This window comes from Fistularia commersonii, chromosome 13 (assembly GCF_037954325.1).
Source record: "Fistularia commersonii isolate RoL2024-O1a breed Wild chromosome 13, RoL_Fcom_v1.0, whole genome shotgun sequence".
Classification (NCBI taxonomy): domain Eukaryota; kingdom Metazoa; phylum Chordata; class Actinopteri; order Syngnathiformes; family Fistulariidae; genus Fistularia; species Fistularia commersonii.
The window spans coordinates 14,673,545-14,695,207 of NC_141296.1; the positions used below are offsets into that span (position 1 = coordinate 14,673,545).

The following is a 21,663-nucleotide window of genomic DNA, read 5'->3' on the forward strand; positions in this document are numbered from 1 at the left end:
TACACACACACATATATATACACAAACATACATACATACATACATATACGGGTGTGTGTGTGTGTGTGTGTGTGTTGTGTGTGTATACATACATATATATATATATATATATATACATATATATTCACACACACACAGCGGTCGGAACGTACAATATATTGCGGAAAAAAAAGTTTTTCATACATGCATATATATATATATATATATATATATATATATATATATGTATGTATACACACACATATGGGGGGGGTCCCACGGAAGTGTTTTGGATACACAGCATAAAAGCCCAGCAAAGCTAAAATGCACCAAATTTAAAACAATGGTTTAGGAACTGGAACACAATAACATCCAACAATAACAGTGTTTAAAAAAATGAAATAAAAAGTCTGTTTTTCACCTCTAGAGGTCAACGTAGGGCCAGGGGATACGACACTCCATTTTTTTTCAAAGTGCGGCAAATGTTCCCTTCAAGCTTATTAGCAGAGTTTTGATTTTTTGGACAAGTCTCTAACAATACCTTTACTTTATAAAATTGTTTACGCAATTCAAATTAAATTATATCTCACTGGACAAACAAGATACTCAATGTGATTTTTTTTTGTTTTTATTTCTTGATAATTATTAGGTAATGTATTGAAGTTTTTTTTTTTACATGACTACTTTCTATGTATCTAAAAAAAGGTTTATATGTGTCTATATCACCAGGCACTATTTCAAAATTAACCCTTTACAGAAAAAACAAGCTGTGACAGTGACAGGTTGACCCCAGGACTCTCCCTTCGACACTCCGCTGCAGGGAACAGACAGATCTTTAAGTCCTTGTTTGGTTAAATGCAATTAAATACATTGGTAACCTGGAGAACCACAGCGGACTGATTCAGGAGAAACATAAGAACACCTTAAGAGTTCAATTTCATCGCAAATTGGAACATTGTATTTCTCGGGAGCGGCCCCCCCGACCGAATCTTGGCCCGGCACTTTGAGGGAGTTATGATCAAAAGCTGAAGGAAGCCAACGGCGCCGGGAGTTTCTAAGCAGCTCAGGTCAAGCTAATCCTATGCTAGCTTGAGGCCGCTAAGGCCTGTCATTCCTCCGTGGCCCCGATAAGGCCAAGAATCCCACGCCTTTACAGAGGTAAGAGCTGCTGTCTGAGAGCGACCAGCGAAACCATGTGCAGTTCAACAAAAAAAAACAAAAATAATGTAAAAAGCTTCTCCGGGTGTGTGCAGTTTGGGGTCACGGCAACACACTGACAAAGACATGACGGGATGGATGTCACATTTTCACAGGGCTCAAAATGTGTTGGTTTGTGGCAACTACAGAAACACACACTCACACACACACTCACACACTCACACACACACACACACGCACGGGGGATTGCAAAGACTTAGTTTCACAGTTCAAGGATGGTAAGACTTCATCTGCGCTTTGTCGGAGGAGCTTTTTGTGCAGATACATTTCTGTTCCAATCACATTATCAAACAGATAAAAGGGGTTTGACATCAGGATGGATTTTCAACACCAGGGAGATATTAAAAATAAAAAAAATAATCCGAATCCTAAGTTTCAGCAAGCATCTCTTAGAACTTCTTGGCAGACCTGGTTTGACAAATCTCAACAATTCTACACCTAATTGTCAAGGAAAAGAAAACAAACGTTTAGGATTCTGCATTTACAGATTCTTAAATTGCTTATGTGTCCAATGCAGTGTTGGTGGCTTTGCTGTGGAGCTCAGTATCTGATCTTGAACGTTCAACAAAAAGGTCCCAATAATGTTTTTTCTATGTCACAACTGAAATTTCATTTTCCTCATCACGCGTGGATGAACCCAACCTGCCATTGTGCTGAATTTGTTTTTCAGAACCTTTTGCATTGTGAGTGGAAATACAAAAACACCTAGGTGTGTTTTGACAAAGAATTAAATATAAATAAATACATATAAAAAACAGCATATTTTCGGTCATTTTTGAAGAAAAAGGACGCCAGACATCCTTGGCACTGTCTGATTGAGATTTCATACACATTCGGACTGGTTTTCTTTTAAAAATATGCAAAATATATTCTTCAGCAGACGATGCAGCCAAAGTGAGCACAGATGCAAGAAAAGGGAAAAAACAGATAAACCAAATTGATCAAAAACAAATTCGATAAAATCCAACTCAACGTCAGCCTTTTTCATCCACCGTGTGTCAGTTCAATATGATACCAACAAAAGATGAAACAATATTGCACTGGTTTAGTGAGTCTATGCACGGCCGATCATCATATAAATAACAACAACAAGAAACAAACAGTAATACCAGTCATAATTGTAATGCTAATAAAAACTGTTCAGACTACAAGCCCCCCACCTCACCCTCCTTCTTGCTCCAGTGGTTTACCACTGCTGCCAGCTGAAGTCGTCATTGGATCCAAAGACAAGGAAGAAGCCCAGGATGGTCCCAAAGATGACTACGTTGCCCGTTAGAACAAGCGCACATGCCCCCCAGGCGATCTGTCAAGGCACCAGAGTTTCAGGTTAAAATAGCAGATACACACTGTGACTACTGAGTTACGTTTGCAGAGGGGAACAAAAAACAAAAGACTCCCCTGCGCAACAGGATGAGTGTTTCAGCCTCGAGAACTGAAAACCACTATCTCTCACGTTGCGAGACATCCCAGTTGGCTGACTGACATTGCTCAAGTCTACTCGAATGCACAATCATAGGATATCATTAAGAAAAAAAAAACAAAACAAGAACTTTCCTGACTGTTCAGAATGAGTTCAGGAGTGATGAAAAAAACCAACAGCAATTCTCCAAAAATGAAAGAATCAAACAAAAACTTATTACAAGCGTCAATCCTGTTAAAATCCTATTTTAAACGCGTACAAACTGATACCAGAGATACTTGTTTTTTGTTAATTTTGTGCATCTGACATGTTAATAGACATCAAAATGTGATATTGTTATTTTCCTTCTTCCTATATTGACCAATACCCGCTAGAAATTTGTTGTTACTCACTACTGAAGCTCTGGCGAAGACAATGGGCAGCCCAAAGGCCGAGATGACAATGCCCGTTGTGAGGAAGATGGCCAGCTCTTTGCAGGCATTGCTGGCCGAGTCTGTGTCATCAACCACCCTCCGTGAGATGCAGTACGGAATAGGGGACAGGATGTAGAAGAACAGGAGGAACAAAGGCCAGTATTTGCTGTGAAGACAGATGAAGGAAAAGACTCAATGGCTCACAAAAATTGCACGCCTCTTTTGTATGGTGTTTTTGTAGTTGCAGGAGTAGTAGTAGTAGGATTCATAGTAGCATCATTTACAATGAGTGATCTAATCACAAATAAACAGCAGGTAAGTTAAATGACATTTGAGCCGTTTGACTCATAGCATTGTCAAACCCATATCAGCCTCCTTAAATACAGTTTTTAAAAAAATACTCTTAAATCTGCAAAAAGTTAAATATTAAATAAACTGTACCTCAACCCCCCCTACATCCACATACACACACAAAAAACACAGGCAGGAAAGATCCAGAAGTCTGACGTTAAACGTAAAAGACAATCCTTAGAAAACATTAATATTCATCTGAAAATTGGCAAGATAATCACCCAAGGAACTATAGATAGTACTAAAAATCTATAGAATATTTTCACACCTTGCAGTTTCATCATAACTCACATAAGATTACATTAACTCAAGCACCAATGGCAACAGAGTCGCCATGCAAGATGATAACCAGACCATCAGTAGCACCTTGGGGTTTAGTGGCCCTAAAGAAAGACAAAACACGTGGAATTTGCTAAAACTTGCCAACTTTCAAATTCATTTTTGGGGTCGTTTATTTCCCAAAATATAAAAAAATAAAACACTAACAACAATTTACAAGATATGTACAAAGGAAATGAGGAAACAAACCGAAAAAAAACATGACAAGGAACATACGGCGGGGCATTTAGCTCATGGATACTTAGCTTTAGCAGCATACAGGCAGTATGTCACTACCAGCAATCCGAAGTATTAAATGGTTTCACCACCTCCATCTGTCGCTATTGTCTAAACATGGCTTGTCTGAACTTCCTGACTTTTTTCTCTAGCCCCGAAATACCTTAACAACAAACAGGGACTCCAAGACAGTTTAGCGGGCTCTTTTGCTAATTTAACCTCCATCATCTGCTGTCTGGACTCTACAGGTTCTGGTTTTTCCTGATCAACCAGAGGAATCGCTACTTCCTTAATTTCAGACATTGAACCTATTTCACAGTCACGATTCACTGAAACTTGCTTGCATTCCCAAATAGGTAAATTCTCTGCATCAGAACACTGGTTTAACCAAGCTTTACCCCCTCTATTATTAACTAAGGATGGGTGACCTGGAGGGTTATGCCTCAAAAATACATATACTGACCTATTATCCACTTCTGTACAGTACACCTTGTCATTTTGAAAAGCAATCTGTTGCTCAGCTTTCTGCTCTGCATATTCCTTATCCTTAGCATGAGCGTCTCTCAACCTCTGTTGATGAACTGCAAGATAGCCCAATTTCTTGTCTCCAGGATGCTCATTCGCAAGAAGTGCATCAACTGGAAGTTGTGGTTCAACCCAATGAAGCAAATAATACGGGGAATAGCCAGTTGTTGCGGGTGGGGTCATGTTATAAGCATATTATAAGCGCCTCTTTTTCTCAGCTGGCAGTGTACACAGCAACTCATGTAGTGTGCGACTGAAACGCTCACACTTAGTATTGCCAGTGGGATGATGTCGTGTAGTGCGAGTCTTTCTTTCCCCAATCAATCTACAGAGCTCAGCAGTGACTTCTGATTCAAAGTTACGGAGCTGATCAGAATGCAATCGTACAGGTTCCCTCCTATTTCGTAACCATTCCTTCTACAGCACTTTTGCTACAGTCTCTGCTTTTTCATCCCAGGAGGGAAAAGCCTGAGGGAACTTTGTGAACACATCAGTGACCACCAAAACCTTTTTACTACCATCTGTGGCTGGTCAAGGACAGTAAAGTCCACTGGTAACACTTCGATCGGTCTAGATGCCAGAAATGACTTCATAGGTGGATGAATCTTAGGATGCAGCATTTTGGTTAAAATACAGCGCTGGCAGTTTTCAACCCACTGTTCAACGCTTAAGTGCATTTCTGCCCAGAATGCTCTTTGCCTCAACAACTGAAGCGTCCATTCAAAACCTTGATGGCCCATGGAGTCATGCACACTCTCTATTATCTACTATCTGTTTCTGCAAACAATTGGGAACAAGCAACTGAAAACAGACTCATGGCGTACATCTTCATGCACCTTGTACAATAAGCCACCTCTTTTTCTGATTTATTTCCACTGCTTTAACAGTGACTTCACAGCTATCTTCTTTGAACGTGGCGGACGTTTTCGATTCCAACATGTAACAAAAACACTGGGCGCTCAATCCCGACCCTGTAAAGTCTGTAACCCTTCCTTGAAAAAGCCTGGGAGGGTCGTTGTTGCTCCCCGACAACTAGACTGACACGCACCTGTTTGTAGAGCGCTAATTTGCTTGACTTGACAACATTTTACCCTTGCAGTGACCAATACTGGTTCATTGACCAATTCTGGTTCAAGGGGTGTTCCCCTCCAAATAAAGTTACACATGGCAACGCAATCATCAAACTGTTCGTCATCTCCGTCAGGGTGTGGCTCCCCTGCTAACAGGTGCCTCGACAGTATACCTGCTGGGTTATTATCAGTTATTACTGTAAACTTCGAACCAAGCAGATATCCCCTAAATGTTTCCACTATAGCCCACTTAAGCGCCAGCAATTTTAAATTCATGTTGCTGTAGTTCTTGTCATTTCTTTCTGCACTTCTTAGCCATCTGCTTGCATAAGTAATCAAGTCATCTTGTTGATGGTATAGGATAGCTCCTACACCTTGACCACTCGCATCCATCTCCAGAAGAAAAGGAAAGATAAAGACTGCATATCCTAAAGCTGTTTCATTCATGAACCTCTCCTTTAACATCTCCAATGCCTATTGACGGACACCGCCTATTGACGGTCAGTGTCCGACTGCGTACCTTTTGGTTGGCCTTAGCTGAGCTGTACAGATCTCGACACTGATTCACCATATCATGCAGAAGAATTGAAGCTCTTTCACAGTGGAAAGCAAAAGACATTCTTTGACAGCAGCCAACTTTGAGGGATCTGTTGCGATCCCATCTGTTGAGATCTGATGCCCAAAAAACCTGACTTCCCTCTGAAGAAAATTAGACTTTCCCCACTTTAACTTAAGACTAGTGTTTCTGAGTTGCTGCAACACCATGTCAAATCTTTCTTGGTAGGACTGGAAGGAGGGTGACTATACCAAGATGTCATCTAGATATCCCAACATTATCTCAGAAATCAAGTCATTCTTTGGAAAGTAGCAGGACGATTGCAAACACCCGCTGGCATCCGCAAATACTCAAATAGCCCAAATGGGGTTGTGTGGCTAGTCTTATGCCTATCACACTCCTAAATCACCACCTGGTGATATCCACTTGCAAGACCAATAGTCGAAAAGTTTTTTGCACCTTTTAACGCGTCAAAACTCTCATCAATGCGAGGCAGTGGGAAAACATCTTTCTTACTTTTCAGGTACAGTTTACAGTAGTCCATGCATAGGTATATGCTGCTACTATCATGCTTATGGACCACTACCACAGGGGAGGCGTCTCCCCCACGGGGAACACTCTCCTGGATTATGCCCTGTTTCAACAATTTGTGATCTTGCACTTCTTTGCACTGGTTGGGTTGGACATGCCTATAAGACTGTGTGACAGGGGTATCATCAACCAACCTGACCTTATGTTTTACTTTGTCTGTAAACCCAAGGTCATCGCCATCATTAGCGAAAGCGTCAATGTACTTTGTCAGTAAAGCACGCAAAGAGGCTTGTTCTTCAGCCGTGGCTCCAATGTCAAGTTTTTCCAAGACCGACTGTGCTTTACTGTCAACTTGTTCAACATCAGCAGAAATGCAATGAAACTTAACCTCAAGGGTCTGGTCACTTTCAACACAGAGATACTACCAAGCCTCGTTCTTGGACATTGCCACACATCATCTGATGAGAAGTTTACAATCTGAACCGGGAGGATATGGCTTTCGTTGTTCACCAGTGTTGGGATAACCACTACTCCTGGGGGTAATGGTGTATTTCCAGGTTCAATGGTCATATGGGCATCTTTGTGTACACTTTTTGAGTAACCCTTAGCCATGACGGTTGCCACAGAAGCAGCTGGAATCCTAACTTAGTCTCTATCTGCGACTCTGGCCCTTATGTTCTCTTCAACAGCGCTCACTGATTTTGCTGGAATACAGTTCTCCCCGCAGTACCTAAAGAACCCTTCAACACTGTGTCAAACTCTGCTGTTACTAGCTGCTGACACCTTTGTATTACATTCATCCCAATGAGGCCGTGTTCTGTTAAGGCTGCACTGTCAGAGGGTTTTTCAAAACCCAAAAAAGTTTGGAATCTTCAAACCCATTGTCTCCACTTCCAGTTTAACATATCCTTGACACAGGATATTAACCCCATTTGCATCAGTTAACTTGAGCCAACTAGATGTAGCAAGCATGGAGTCATAATCCCCAAACAACTGCTTTCTGAAAAACTAATCAGTGACCATACTAAACTGACAATCTGTATCCATCAAACTGGCAGATGTGCTGTTCAGTCGAAGATTAACAACTGCACACTCGCCTGTTGGACGTTCAATCACTTTCTTTTGTGAAATGGCATGTTTGGGTGAGTCTGCCATTTGCTCCTGCAGTGCTCGACTCAATGCAACCAGGTGTTCCCGTTTCCATGCTGGGGGAGGGTTCTCTGTGCCTCTTCTGTGGACACTGCTTCGCAATATGACCTTCAGATTCACATATATAGCATATAGGTTTACCATCTGCTGTAAACCTGGGAGTTTGAAGTGTACTACCTGCAACAACCTTTACAACATCATCACGTGAGACTGACTTCTCACAACTTTGGCCTGCAGTGCTGACTCGACCTTGCTCAGAGAGAACCTTCATGACATTCTCCAGAAACACTGGTTCTCTGTCGCACTTACAGCAGTACACTGTGTATCTGCTGTCACCTGGCAGCAAACATTTGAGTTTGAGCAGTCTTAGCACACTTTTTGCAAACTGCTGGCTCTTCTGAGGCCCACCAGTAAGCTCTTTCTCTTATTTCTATCAAAGATGATCCAGGATGAGCTTTGACGTAGCTCTCGTCTCAAGGAGGGATCACTCATCCCCTCCACAAACCGGTACCTTAACACTATTTTCTCATAAGCAACTGAATTGGGATATGGTTTTAGTACCAAGTGTAAAGCATGTGAAAATTCCAGTATGTCTTCATCTCCCTTCTGTTTGCAGCTAAAAAAGCTCTGTAGTAGCTGAGAGGCACTTCACTTGTCTCCAAAAGCTTCCCTGAGGTAGCTTAACAAATCACTGTTTTCATCAGTTGTTTCATCTCTGCAACCTCAACTCTTCTAAAGCCGACACTCTCAAGACATCACGTCGAACTGTTCAAAGGAGACTGATTTCTGGCAGCAAGCACTTGTTAAATCCCTTCAGTCTCCACTGACTTTTCATCTTTATCAATGTCTCCACTGAATAGTGCTATTCTGAAGTCCAGTGATCATGACACAAGCAAAGGATAAATTTGCTGTGGGATCTGTTCAACAGATGTATCTGGGCGATGTACACTCCTTCCTGGCGCACCGTTCCTCTGACACCAAACCCAATTGACGTCCTCTCCAGCAACCGGCGCCGATTCCTCATCGTCTGGTCTGTTTCCCGACATCCACCACACCATTACCCTCTGAGAGCCTCCTGGAACCCGACGCCACCCGACACCGTCTATCTTCTTCCCCGGAATGGCAGCAAAGTCTCTCTTCTTCGCCACAGTATGTTCCTCAGCTACAAGCTACAACCACTTAGCTTTACCATTTCTTTCTTTTGTTGTTTTTGTCCCGAATTTTACAAAAGGTCCTGGTAAGTAAATTTGAAGCTGGAGAAAAATACACAGAAAATCAATCAAATGAATTCTGGGGTTCCTTATTTCCCAAAATATGAAAAATAAAACACTGACAACAATTTACAAAATATGTGAAAAGGAAACAAGGAAACAAACAAAAAAACAAGGAACATATGGTGGGGCACTTAGCACACGGACGTTTAGCTTTGGAAGCATACAGGCAATATTTTAGGATTATCAGGATTATTAAATTGTCTCGCCACCTCCGACCGTGGCTATATCTGCACTTTCCAACCAAGGGGTGTCAAACATACAGCCCGTGAGCCGGAAGCGGCCCGCAAGGAGGTTCAATCGGGCCCGCAGTATAATTTGAAAGTGAAAAAATGCAAAAAAGACAAGGATTTAATTTTTTAAATTGAGTGTAATTCAAGAATTTTCTGCTAGGGGGCGCACTGTTTTGGTCAGGGTAGAAGACAAGCCGCATCACTGAGACAGACCAATCAGCAGACGTTATCAATGCGCCACCTGCTTCTTGTTACGACATTGTTTCTTGCCGTGTTCTCTACCTCCCCGCTACTCCCTCATTAGTCAAAATGTCGTTATCAAAACAGAGAAAAGTAGATAAAGAGAGTAGAAATTTCAAAGAAAAATGGACTACGCTCTATTTATTTATGGAGACGCACGGTAAACCTTTGTTCTTGGTGTGCTTCCAACAAGTTTCGGTATATAAGGAATATAATATTCGGTGCCACAACGAGACTCATCACCGCGAAAAATATGACAGCTCAAAAGATCAACAAATTGCTGGAGGGTCTGAGGAAACACTTCACCGATGGCCGAGAAATCAGTGATGCAGCGGAAAAAGCCAACTACCTCATTGCTAGTGAAAATGTGCAATTTAATTTGAAGTCGCCTGCTTCACTACAAATCAGTGTGGTGGAATTCTACTGTTCATGCAACTCCATACATTTTTAGTATGTATTGTATGTATATGCATGTTTCATGGATGAAGCTTACACATTTACAGGACAGATGAATACTTTCTTCCTTATACATTGAATAGCACTCTCTTTATTTTGTAAGGTGTAGGCAGGGATTCAATTTAGATTTCATACGCACACATGTAAATGATTTAAAAATCCCTTTCTTTATAAGTCTCATTTAGTCTGTGCATTACTATATTTATACTATATTTTTACCATATTTTTCAATACCAATTACTTGTTAAAGTTTTGTGCCTTTGTACAATCACTTGGATCAGTTGCAATGCATACATGTGAATGATAAAATTAAATTACATGTTTGTCTAAGGAAATATGAGGTGTTTCATGAAATGTTTCGTAAAAGGACTGTTCATTAAATTCCAAGATTTTCCTAATGTCCTTGTACTTCTTTACACCAAAACAGAGGAAAGACATGATATTTTAGCTATTTATTGCTGAGTATGCAATCATTGTAAAGGTCCAGCCCACTTGACATCGACCTAGGCCGTATGTGGCCTGCTATGAGAATTGAGTTTGACATCCCTCCTCTAACCCTCTATTTGTGCAATGCCAAGGGGGCGCGTATGACCCTGGGGAACATGCTGCTTTTTTTTTTGCCGTACTAGAATAAAGTGTAATTGCACATCAACTACAGTAGTTGGCAGTGGCGCTCTCATTGTCAGAGTGTGGGCAGGGAGTGTTAGCTCTATGGTGTAGGGCTTTTTTTGCACCAAGCAGGCAATATGAAGTGCAGTAAACAAACCCTCAAGAGACAACATGACTTTTATTTAAACAGGAATGAAAAGAAAGGTGAAGAGAGATGAAGATAATATGACAAAAGAAAGTCACCCGAAAGCTAAGACAAGGAAATATGACGAAAAGTATGTAGCACTTGACTTCACTGTGACTACAGAGGGAAATGAGGAGATTTAACCCTTAAAATCTTTTCTGTTTTCTAAAAACAAGGTAATAAAGTTATACTTTGTTGTAAGTTGAACTATATTACTTTCTTTTTTGTTCTCTTTAATTTAATAAGAATATAATTTTATGCAGAAGTGTACTTATAACAATTTCATGGACAAATTATATTATTTATAGTTGCGGCAGAGAGTGGGGTGAGAGTGGGAATTGTTTTCTTCTTGCTAGGGGGGGATTTAACAGAAAATAATTGAGAAGCACTGCTCTAGCCCAAAATACAGCCCGATCACACAATAGGTAATAGGCCCCCTGCTGTCCAGCATAAAAAATGCAGTAGGTACAACAAACAAGGACTCCAAGACAGTTCAGCAGGGTCTTTTGTTATTTCAACATCACCATTTACCACCTACTAATATAAAGATACGACATAAAAATAACGCCAGAAAAAAATCTGAACCAGGAGCAAACCAAGATCTGAAACCTGATGGGGGATGGGTTCTCATTATCTTTACCAAATTCCAAGATACGCACAAAAAAAGGCTTTTCAATATTGTGCTGTACTTGGTACATCGTACATCCGAAAAAGATGCCTTGAAATAAATTGCATTATGATTATAATTATACCAGTGTGATATACCTTATCAGATTTACTGTTTTTTTCAGACATAAACACGTCCCCAGTGTATTTTAATGACAGATGGATGTACTTGTTTGGAGTCTGTGTGTTGTGATAGTTGGAGTAGGTAATGGTGTTTGCTGGTGGTGGTACTCACTCATACACTGGGAGCGCACATCCAAGCATGAGGAACATGAGACCGATGGCCCCTCCAAATGAAAGGCTGATCAGAGCTACAAAACATAAGAGAGATTCTTTTTTAATCCTAATCTGCCCCGACCCCAAAACCACAACAATGTGATCAGCAATATGCACGCCTTCCCCTCCTCCACCGGGGGGATTGCTGCTGCTGCTGCGGCTATCAGGTGATGAATCAGCTGCTTTCACGTAAAACCGACGCATTATGGAGCTCGTCCACGGCCGCGGGGACCCAGTGCGGTGCGGTCACCGCGACCGTGGACGAGCTCCCCTGCGAGCTGCTAATCCACGCAGGGTAATTGGCGTGCAGCCTAATTGCTGAAGTTACGGATGCGGCTAAGGGTTAGCTTATAAACCTTTACTGCCACGTTATAAGTGCGTCCGCTGGTAACTCGCGATTCACACGTTCAGGAAACGCGTTTTAATCATTAATGTCCGCGCGAAAAGGTCAAATAGAAGTGGCGATACAAAAGCGGTCATATAAAAAAAAAACAATCGCGCAATAATGATTCGGATGTAACAACATAGCTAATGCTAACGACTACATTGGCCCGGCGGCTTTGCGTTTGTAAGCATCCGTCAATCTCAACCGCGCGACATCCCATTACAAAATGTCTTTTCTATAGGACATTGTTAATCTAATCCAGTCTACCTTTAATCCCGGCCATCTCTCCGATACAAGGGCTCGGCGTGCAAAACAGCCCGGACAAACGATTACGGTTCTCCCCTCCGCGGATGCCGACTGCGACTGCAGCACCCCTTCGACCCCGCTGAGCTGCTAGCAGCGGCCGACAGGGGGCTCCGTCTTCTTCTTTTCATAAATGGTGGCTGGTAACTGTTTGTTTACTGAGTCACAGCGCCATCTAACAGCGCTAGAGTGTGTGTTTTCGTTATTAATGTAGTTTTCCTGAACCCATCCGCACTGCCAATGCGCCAACCGCCTGATGAAATGTGAAACTTCCTATAGCGTCGCATTAGTCATCCCTATTTCATCATTTTGCGACAAACATGGAGTTGGATGTCTGCATCAGCATCTTCGGCTAAATCCAACTTGAATGGAAGCAGAGTTGGTATTTTCACGTATTTCTGTTATAAATGAGAAATCTCGTATTTTATATTTATATTTTTTTCGGGTGCAAACCTGCAGCGCCATGTCTACATCAACATCTGTTTCTATTTCTAAACCTAACTTAAAAAAGTGGAGTTTGTATTTTCACATATTTCTGTTGCATTTGAGAAATCGCGTTCCTCCACTGACTCCGGAGGTAGGCGCTCTTTTTCATTTTTATATTTATTGAACGTAAACAGTATAAACAAATATACATATGTACAAATAAACATGTCAAGGTTGAATAGAATGTCAATGAAACAACCGGGGATGAGGGAGCAGAGGACATGAGGACATTTGTTCTGTATGTAATCAGAAGTTAACAGTGTTAAAGGTTTGTGAGAAATGTTAAATGCTAGACAAAAAAGAAAGTGAAAGAAAATAGTTAAATTAATAGATACATTTTTGAAAAAATAAATAAATAAATAGAAATTAATTAATTAATTTAAAAAAAACTTGCAAGGGAAATATAACATATATCTAACTTGGTGGTTCACAAGGAATCTCAGACATCAGACTGTATATTTTTTGGTTTTTGGATTTTTCCATAAGTTTTAAGAATTTCTTTATATGATTCAAAATCGCTTATAAAGAACGTAACATTGGGGGAACATTTTTGCATTCTGTTTTTGTGAGTGATGAACTTGGCCAGGCCTAAAATAACATTGACACAGAGTTCATCTCTTTTGTTGCTTAAAAGTAAACCAAATGTAATGTCATCTCTTGAGAAGGAAACTGTGACGATGGAAAATTGTCTCTAACCCATTTTTGAGTTTTAGCCCTGTATTTTTTCGCATGAGAAAAATATATGGTTGGTGGTTTCAATGTTGTCCTCACAAAAGGTACAAATATTATCGTCAATATTAAAGCATACCCTCAATAATTCCTTAGATGGGTAGATGTCATTCATAATTTTGAAATGGGTCTCTTTTGCCTTGGGGGGTATGGGTAGAGTCAGAAACATAGTGCGCAGCCTGGCAATCAATTCCTTATCAGATTTATTTAAAATATTATTTTTGTTTCGATGTCCAGGGAATAAGTTTTCTGTAAAACATTTCCTAATTAAGGAGTTGCCCCATTTTCTATACAGAATTGAGATTCCCTGGAGTGAAAGTGGGGGTAACTGTGGTTGTATGGTTTGGTGCGTCATTATATTTTTGGTCAGGAATACAAGCTGTCGAGGCAGTGCGATACTTAACTTTCTGAACTCTAATATGGGAGGGTTAAAGCTGTGTTTAGTACAGAATTGTACATATTCTAAAAGACTGTCATTGTCATCCATCAAGTCAATTATTGACCATATGCCTTTCTCAAACCATTCCTTGTAAAATAGAGATTTGTTGCGATGCAGTACATATCTATTGTTCCATATTATTGTACCATGTGGTGAGAAATTGTGTACATATGTCATTTTCCAGTACTATAATATTTGTCTATGGAACTCTGAAAATTTGACAGGAATCTTGTTGATATCAAAGTCAGAGATGAGCAGAAGACTTAGGCCACCGACTTTGAAGTCGGCACTCTTAGACGCAGGTGCGTCTCAGAATGAAGATCCCGGTTCATAAAATGAGGTAAAAGCGGTTTTAATCTGTCCAAGTTTCATCTTTAGTCAGGCGGTTGCGGAGATGTTGTTTTTTGACAAATTTTTGGATGTCATCCTTTACCGCAGTGCTTTTGTTTGAGTTACCGTTCATCTGTTTCTGTCTGTGTCCAATAATTTCAACGCGTTTCTCAAGTTGCCTTGATCTAAAAAAAAAAACAAAACATGATGGGTTAATTAAAAAAAAGCCTACTTGTAGTTATTGATATTTCACACATCTTAGTGATAATAGATAGTGGGATTTTTATGATACAAAATTACATATATGATTTTACAATCTTTACAAACATAAAGACACAGACATACATGTAAACCAGGGGTGGGCAATTATTTTGGCTAAGGGGTTTCTAAATTTAATATTGATTAAAAATACTTTTTTTTAAATATTCAAAGATTTTATAAAATCAAAACAAGTGTCCCGCAGGCCATAAAATGCCCAGGTCTGATGTAAACTGTATGTATTCATATATGTATGTATATGTGCATACTTATATACAAGATTCAAATATTTATAAATGTCACTTTAAAAGAAAGGAAATGTATTTACCAATGAATGCTAAATAGTAGAGCCAAATTGAAACATTAATGCACAGCAGTGCAAAATAAAAGGAGTTAAAAGGTATTAAAAAGTATGTGTGTGTGTGTGTGTGTGTGTGTGTGTGTGTGTGTGTGTGTGTGTGTGTGTGTGTGTGTGTGTGCGTGTGTAAAAAGTTTATATAGTCATTTTTCAATGAAGGCGTCTGCAACGAGGCTTTCACTCCAAATGTCGCCACTTTATTCCCAACAACTTCTCTTGATGTACTAGACACTACACTACCTCCACATTTTCCAGTCTTCCAGCTACAATCTCGCACTCTCTCCACCAATCACCAGACCACATCTCATTTGACAAACCTGCAGTCCAGCGAACTTTTCAAGTTTGAGGGCCGTAGAGTGACAGGACAACAGCCTATAGGTTCTATTCCGGGGTTGCTAAAATTATGTATATATATGCATATACTTTTTAATGCCTTCAAGCAAGTCATATATGTAATGATATGCTAGTCATGACAGAATATTACAAACATATGAATGGAAAATTAGCAGAAAGTCATCGTCCCCCCCCCCCCCACACACACACACACACACGCACACACAGAGGTACATCAAGAAATGAGTTAGCGTTTAAAAGTAATAGTAATATATATATATATATATATATATATATAAATATATCATACCATCACAACTTACAGTATGTGGTATGAAATTTGTACCCAGGTCCGATTCAAGTCATAGAAAAAAATAAATAAATATAAAAGCAAAATGCGAAAATGTTTACAAGAGCAACAATTTAGTAAAGGCTGAAGTTAGCCCTATTAGTACTAAATTTGCATATGAAAGCAATGAGGTAGTTCTTATTGTTATTACACCTATTATAGTGAAATATTACTCCGCAATTGTTTAAAATCTATGTAGTGCAGTTCGATCGAGAGAGAAGGAGAGTGTGTGTGTGAATGTGTGTGTGTGTGTGTGTGTGTGTGTGTGTGTGTGTGTGTGTGTGTGTGTGTGTGTCTGAATGTCTATGAGAGCCGCTTTTATGCCAAAAAATGTGCAGTTCTCACTACGCTTGCTAATATAATCAGAATTTCTTTATTTACCAGTTTTTGTACAATGAAGTTAAGGAACTAAAGTCCCTTTCATTAAAAATCAAGTTATGATAACTGTTTGGAACTTCTTGTGGTTTTGTGTAGGTGAACTCTATTTGTTGAATAGCTGCAGGATGTTGTACTTTGAGAAAGACCACTCTGGGTTTCCCCTCTTCGTGGATTGTTGAATTAAAACCATCTCCTAAAAAGAATAATCCTTAGAGCAAGTTAATCTTGACTCTGATTGTTACTTTGCTAAACCCCAGCTCACCACAATACTTATAATGGCAACAATAAAAACAATGATAGGGGTCAATATATTTGGAAAAAGTCGCGTCATTATGTCCACTATGACGCGGTCCTGAGTGGGCTGCTGCGGCAACCCACTGCTCCCGCGTCGTCGCCACGGTAACGCGGGCGACCAAACCACGCATTGGATTCACGGAAGCTTTTTCCACCTGATCTGCGACATAAACACGCACCGGAGGAGAAAACAAATTATGAGTGGCAGCGGCGAAGATATCCCACCAGTGAGTTCGCAGAAGTCGGAAATTACTTTTTATCTTAAGTTTCCGGTCTTGACGTTTGAAAGTTTTTAATTAACGTCGAACATGACGTCAAACTCACTACTAAGGTAGTGAATGTAAGATGAGTTATGATTTAAGATTGGCGATGAGCTGTTTTACATACTTATATGTTTATTTGTTTGTTTGTTTCTTTATTATTTTAAATTTCTAATCAAGGGTCACAGGAAAGCTCCGTGGATGGAGTCAAAACCTTCGTTTTCGCTGAGTCACCGGAAACACCGAGAAGCTCCAGCCTCCGGTAACACCTTGATGACGCTCACGCACACGCACACGCACACACACACACACACGTGCACACACACGAAAAGAGAAAAAAAAAAGACCAGAAAAAATAAATAAATGGCATACAAATTAAAACTTTTACAGTGGAAACTATGAGAAAAGAGGAACTTTTAAATTCCCCGTTTTTTTTAATCTATTCCAGTTAAATGCAACGTTCAAGTACTTCTGTGTACTTTTGAGTTAATTTCTTCTGTTATAGATTTCAAGATGATTTTTGACTTGATAGCTTTAACACTTTGTATTTTATTGTATTTCTTATTCTCCCTCCTTCCTACTATTATCTATTATTGTTATGTTTTGCTTGAAACTCTGGCACAACAATTTCCTTTGGGATAAATAAAGTTGTTCTTATCTTATCTTATCTTATTTATTTTTACATTTGTTTCTGATTGTCCAGTCCCCAATGGGGGTTGGCAACGATTTCAGTCTTTCTCTTTTCAAAATATTATTCTTTTTACAAATATATAATTTCCAGGTCAGTTGCGGGCAATTTTGCATTACATTACAGTCATTTGGCAGACGCTTTTATCCAAAGTGACCTAAAAAAAAGTACAATTCAGTCACCGAAGATCCGAAGTACCAGTAGTCGGAATTCAGAAGTGACCACTCAACCCAATAGCATCTCAGAACCATATACATACATACATTTTTTTTATTTTATCTTTTTTATATAATTTTTTTTTTTTTTTTTTGAGGTATTTTATGCTAATTTTCTGGGATTTTCCCACCACTGATATTTTAGGGATTTAGAGATGTTCATGCTTGGTTTATTTAGATTATATTTCTTTCAGACGTCCATGGTGCTGATTCTTTGGTATGTCAAGGCTGATTACTGAGGATTTACTGACCATCTCTGTGTCTTGGCAGACAGCGGGTTGAGCAGAAGTCACCGCTTGTTTCGGAGCAGGAAGCCTGAACAGATGCCTGGTGCTTCCCGTCTCCGAGGGCAATGCATCCAAAACCACAGAGCTCTTCGTGAAACTCTTGTTAAACTGATCTGGTGGGCCACGTCATTTTTTTCCCCAGAAAATAATCTTAAATGTATTATAATTACATGTTTAGATAGACAATTAATGGCCATGCAATAAATCCCTGCCATAATATTTTGACATATTATGACGTAATATTCAATTTAATTGTTGGATTTTTTTTAAATTGTTTTTATTTCCAGCAAGCAGCTTGAGGAAGAGGAGGACAAAGAGAGAGAGGATGGCAACTCTCCACCGGCAGACTCCACTGAACTTAAAGCAAAGAATTCACGCTCGGCGTCCTTTGACATGGTCATTTTAAAATACAGAAGATTTTGAAAATAGTTTGGTTTTGCTGGGCAGTGAATGCAAACATATAGAAAAAAGAAAAACTACCTGAAAATGAAAATTTGCCAGAAATGATATTAGTAGAAAATAATGATAAAAAAATAAACTAACAATAAATAATCTAATATTTACTCATTTCAAATAAGCTGTTGTGATTTATAAAATATTGTTTCCCGTCAGAGATTCAAATACTACATTCAGCATGGGATCAACCTGGGACGCTGCGCACCTCCCCTCCAGGAGTCCTGGCTGAGGAGCATCATGGAGAAGGTCTCCGGCCACCTGAGGAGCCCCAGCGCCATCCTGGAGCAGCTGCTGGAGGAAATCAAGGAGGATTACTGCCTCAGCATGAAGGCAGCCATCGGTACGTCATCTCACGCTCTGGAGCTTCAGCTAGTTGAACCCCAGATTGATTCTTGGGTTTGAAATGGACAGTAAAGACAATATGTCTATTTTCAAGGTAGTTTTTTTTGCGGGGTTTGGCACGTTCTATTAGTGATTTTGAACATTTTGCTGTTCCTCTTCAAACATGCTGCTGATTTTTTGGGCAATTTTTGGGCAGTGTTTTTCAAAAGTGATTTTTAAGTAATTTCTTTGTGAATTTAAGGTGGTTTCTTCCATTTTGATGTTATTACCTGCAGATATTTAAAAGTGATTTTGTTTATTTCACTATCTAATTTGCTTTAATTTTTAAGTACTTTCATTCTGATATTTAGATTGTTTTGTTTTTTCATTGGATTCTCACCAATCTTTGCTTCATTTCTGACTGATACTTCAACTGTATCTAATATAACGTGGAATTTTAATCAATATATACGTGCTAATGGAATTTTCATTAATTCATTCAGTCATCAGGTATTCTGCTTATCCTGCACTCAGGGTTGCCTACCTTGCATGAATACAAGACGTGGTTGACCCTCGACCAGTTGACAGTTAATCACAGTACCACATATAGAAGCATACAACCATTTATCCTCTCATTAATACATCAGAGAAGTTTAGGATCTCCAATGCCCCCACTGCATGTTTTTGGATTGTGGGAGACACGGGGACACTGGGGGAGAACATGCAAACTCCACACAGAGAGCCCCCCTGTAATAATCAAACAAGTGACCTTCTCGTTGTGATGTGTAAAGATTAACCCCAGGACACCGCCCCCAACAGAATATTGTTTTTTTTTTATGATTGCAGTCAAATACACCTTCAGTTACTCACTGGAAAAAGACAAACAGGAAGAAATACCTCCGCACAGATCTGAGTGAGTTGGCCGCGTCTTCTTCTCTGTGTCCCTTACTGTTTCTTGTGTTCGTTCTTCCTCTGTGTTTACTATTTAGCACAGAGGATCACACCGTTTTCTGACCACCCCTCTGTTGCCTCTGTCAGATTAGAGATCCTGCCAAAACCATGGCATGGTTCTTTCGTTGCAGCGCGTAGGGCCATGAGGGAGAAGCTTCACGCTGTCAACCCCACCATGACCCAGCTGCTCCGTCTTTGGCAGGATTCTTTCTCGTAAGACAGCGTCGATCCACATTCCTGTTCCAAAAAAAGAAAGTGTTTTCTCAGTGTGGCAATTAATTGTGCACTTTTTTCCCCCTATAATCCTCCTATATTTTGGAACAGCTGTTGGCAGTTCAATTCTCAACTCCCGTCTGAGTTGAGCAAAACACTGAACCCCAAGTTGCTCCCAATGGCCTGGTTAGCGCCTTGCATGGCAGTGTGCGTGTCAATGGGTGAATGCTTTCTAGTGTATAGCACTTTGAAATAAATATTAGGTAAGAATTACTCGTAAACTGGTACAAGATTACTTAAAAAAAATATACCTAGGAATATATAAAAATCAGTGAAATAAGAAAACTGCCAGAAAAAAATGGATGAACCAGATGAAGTTTTCTTTACGCTTGTGAAAAGCAAGTAGACTAATCTTATTCTTGTTGTTGTCGGGGTGTGTTTTGGATCCCAGGTGCGACTGCGAGATGACAGACTCACCCCAATGCCTTTGCGATCACTGGGGACTTCAACCTTGCCAACCTTAAAATAACCCTTCCAACTTTTAAACAGTTTAAAGACTGTAAGACCAGAGAGGATAAAACCTGGGATCTGCTGTATGCTAACATTAAAGAAGCATAAAGCTCCATAGTTCTCACCCCCTGGGCAGGTCAGATCACAACCTGGTCCACCTGAAGCCTCTCCATATTACTACAGTCCAGCAGCAACCTGAGACCACCAGATTGGTACAAAGGTGGTTGCAGGAGGCTGAGGAGGCCCGTCTGGGCTGCTTTGAGGAGACTGACTGGGACGTTTTCTTCGATGCACATGGGGAGGACATAAATGGACTTAAAGATTCCATAACAGGCTACATTAACTTCTGTGCAGATGGTGTAATCCCCACAAAAATCATACGTTGCTTCCCTAATCGAATCTGAACAGGAAAAAGGTGGCATTCAGGAACGGTGACAAAGAGGATTTGAACTGAGGGAAAAGATTGCAGTGGGTAAGGAATCATACAGGAGGATGTTGGAGAGTAAACTCCATCAAAACAGCTTGAGGGAGGTGTGGAATGGTCTAAGAACCATCACTGGCCATAAAAAAAGAGTGGCCAAGGGATGGAAGGAGAGCTATAGGAGGCCAGTTAATTGAACATGTTCTTTAACAGGTTTTATGATAGGGCCTCGGCTCACCCTCACCCCATCTCCTCTCATGACTCCCCTCCCCCTGCACACTCACCTCAACCCCCTCTGTCCATTCCCCTGCCAAAACCCTGACCGCTCCACCCTCTTCACACCATCTCTCCTCAATGACCCTTCCTACTCCTGCCTATTCCCCTCGGCCCTGCCCCCTTTCCCCATCAGGGTTCTCTGACGACTCGCTGTCCTCCCTCGTCATCACCATGGAGAACGTGAGAAGAGAGTTCAGTTGTCTTTGACCAGGAAAGGCTGCAGGCCCTGGCAGCCTCATCCCCAGAGTGCTCAAAGGATGTGCTACTCAGCTGTGTGGGTTTTTTTAGCTCATATTTAGCCTGAGCATGAGCATAATGGTTGTTCCTTGCTTGTGGAAAACCTCATGCTTGGTCCCTGTGAAAAAACACCCTAACGCACACAGTGATTACAGACCAGTGACCTTAACATCTCATGCCATGAAGTCACCGGAGCGGCTCGTCATGAGGCCCCTTCGCTCCGTTGTCGAACCACCATTGGACCCCCTGTAGTTAGCATACCAACCCCATACTGGACTGGAAGATGCCATCATCTTCCTGCTGCACAGGGCTTACACTCATTTCAAGGAGGCGGCCAGCACTGTGGAGTCATGTTCTTTGACTTTTCCAGTGCTTTCAACACCATTCGATCTGACTTACTCAGTAGTAAGCCACAGGACATGCAGGTGGATGCTCCACTAGTGGCCTGGATTACTGACTACCTCACTGGCCGCCCACAGTATGT

At 40.6% G+C, this 21,663-nt stretch overlaps 2 protein-coding genes across 2 annotated transcripts in view; one reads left to right on the forward strand and one right to left on the reverse strand.

Moving 5' to 3' along the window:
• Positions 1–1,446: 1,446 nt before the first annotated feature.
• Positions 1,447–12,500, reverse strand: LOC147227970 (leptin receptor overlapping transcript-like 1). Its single transcript, XM_086158293.1, has 4 exons — positions 12,355–12,500; positions 11,662–11,737; positions 3,010–3,196; positions 1,447–2,500 (listed from the first exon to the last, which is right to left on the reverse strand). The coding sequence occupies exons 1-4, from the start codon at positions 12,368–12,370 to the stop codon at positions 2,384–2,386; spliced, it is 396 nt and encodes a 131-aa protein (XP_086014419.1). The 5' UTR covers positions 12,371–12,500; the 3' UTR covers positions 1,447–2,383.
• Positions 12,501–18,297: 5,797 nt separating this feature from the next.
• Positions 18,298–21,663, forward strand: part of LOC147227971 (dynein axonemal heavy chain 7-like) — a 44,470-nt gene continuing 41,104 nt past the window's right edge. The window contains exons 1-4 of the mRNA XM_086158159.1: positions 18,298–18,306; positions 18,407–18,590; positions 19,418–19,484; positions 19,610–19,735. Coding sequence (XP_086014285.1) covers positions 18,298–18,306; positions 18,407–18,590; positions 19,418–19,484; positions 19,610–19,735 — 386 coding nt within the window. The remainder of the gene's footprint in view (positions 18,307–18,406; positions 18,591–19,417; positions 19,485–19,609; positions 19,736–21,663) is intronic.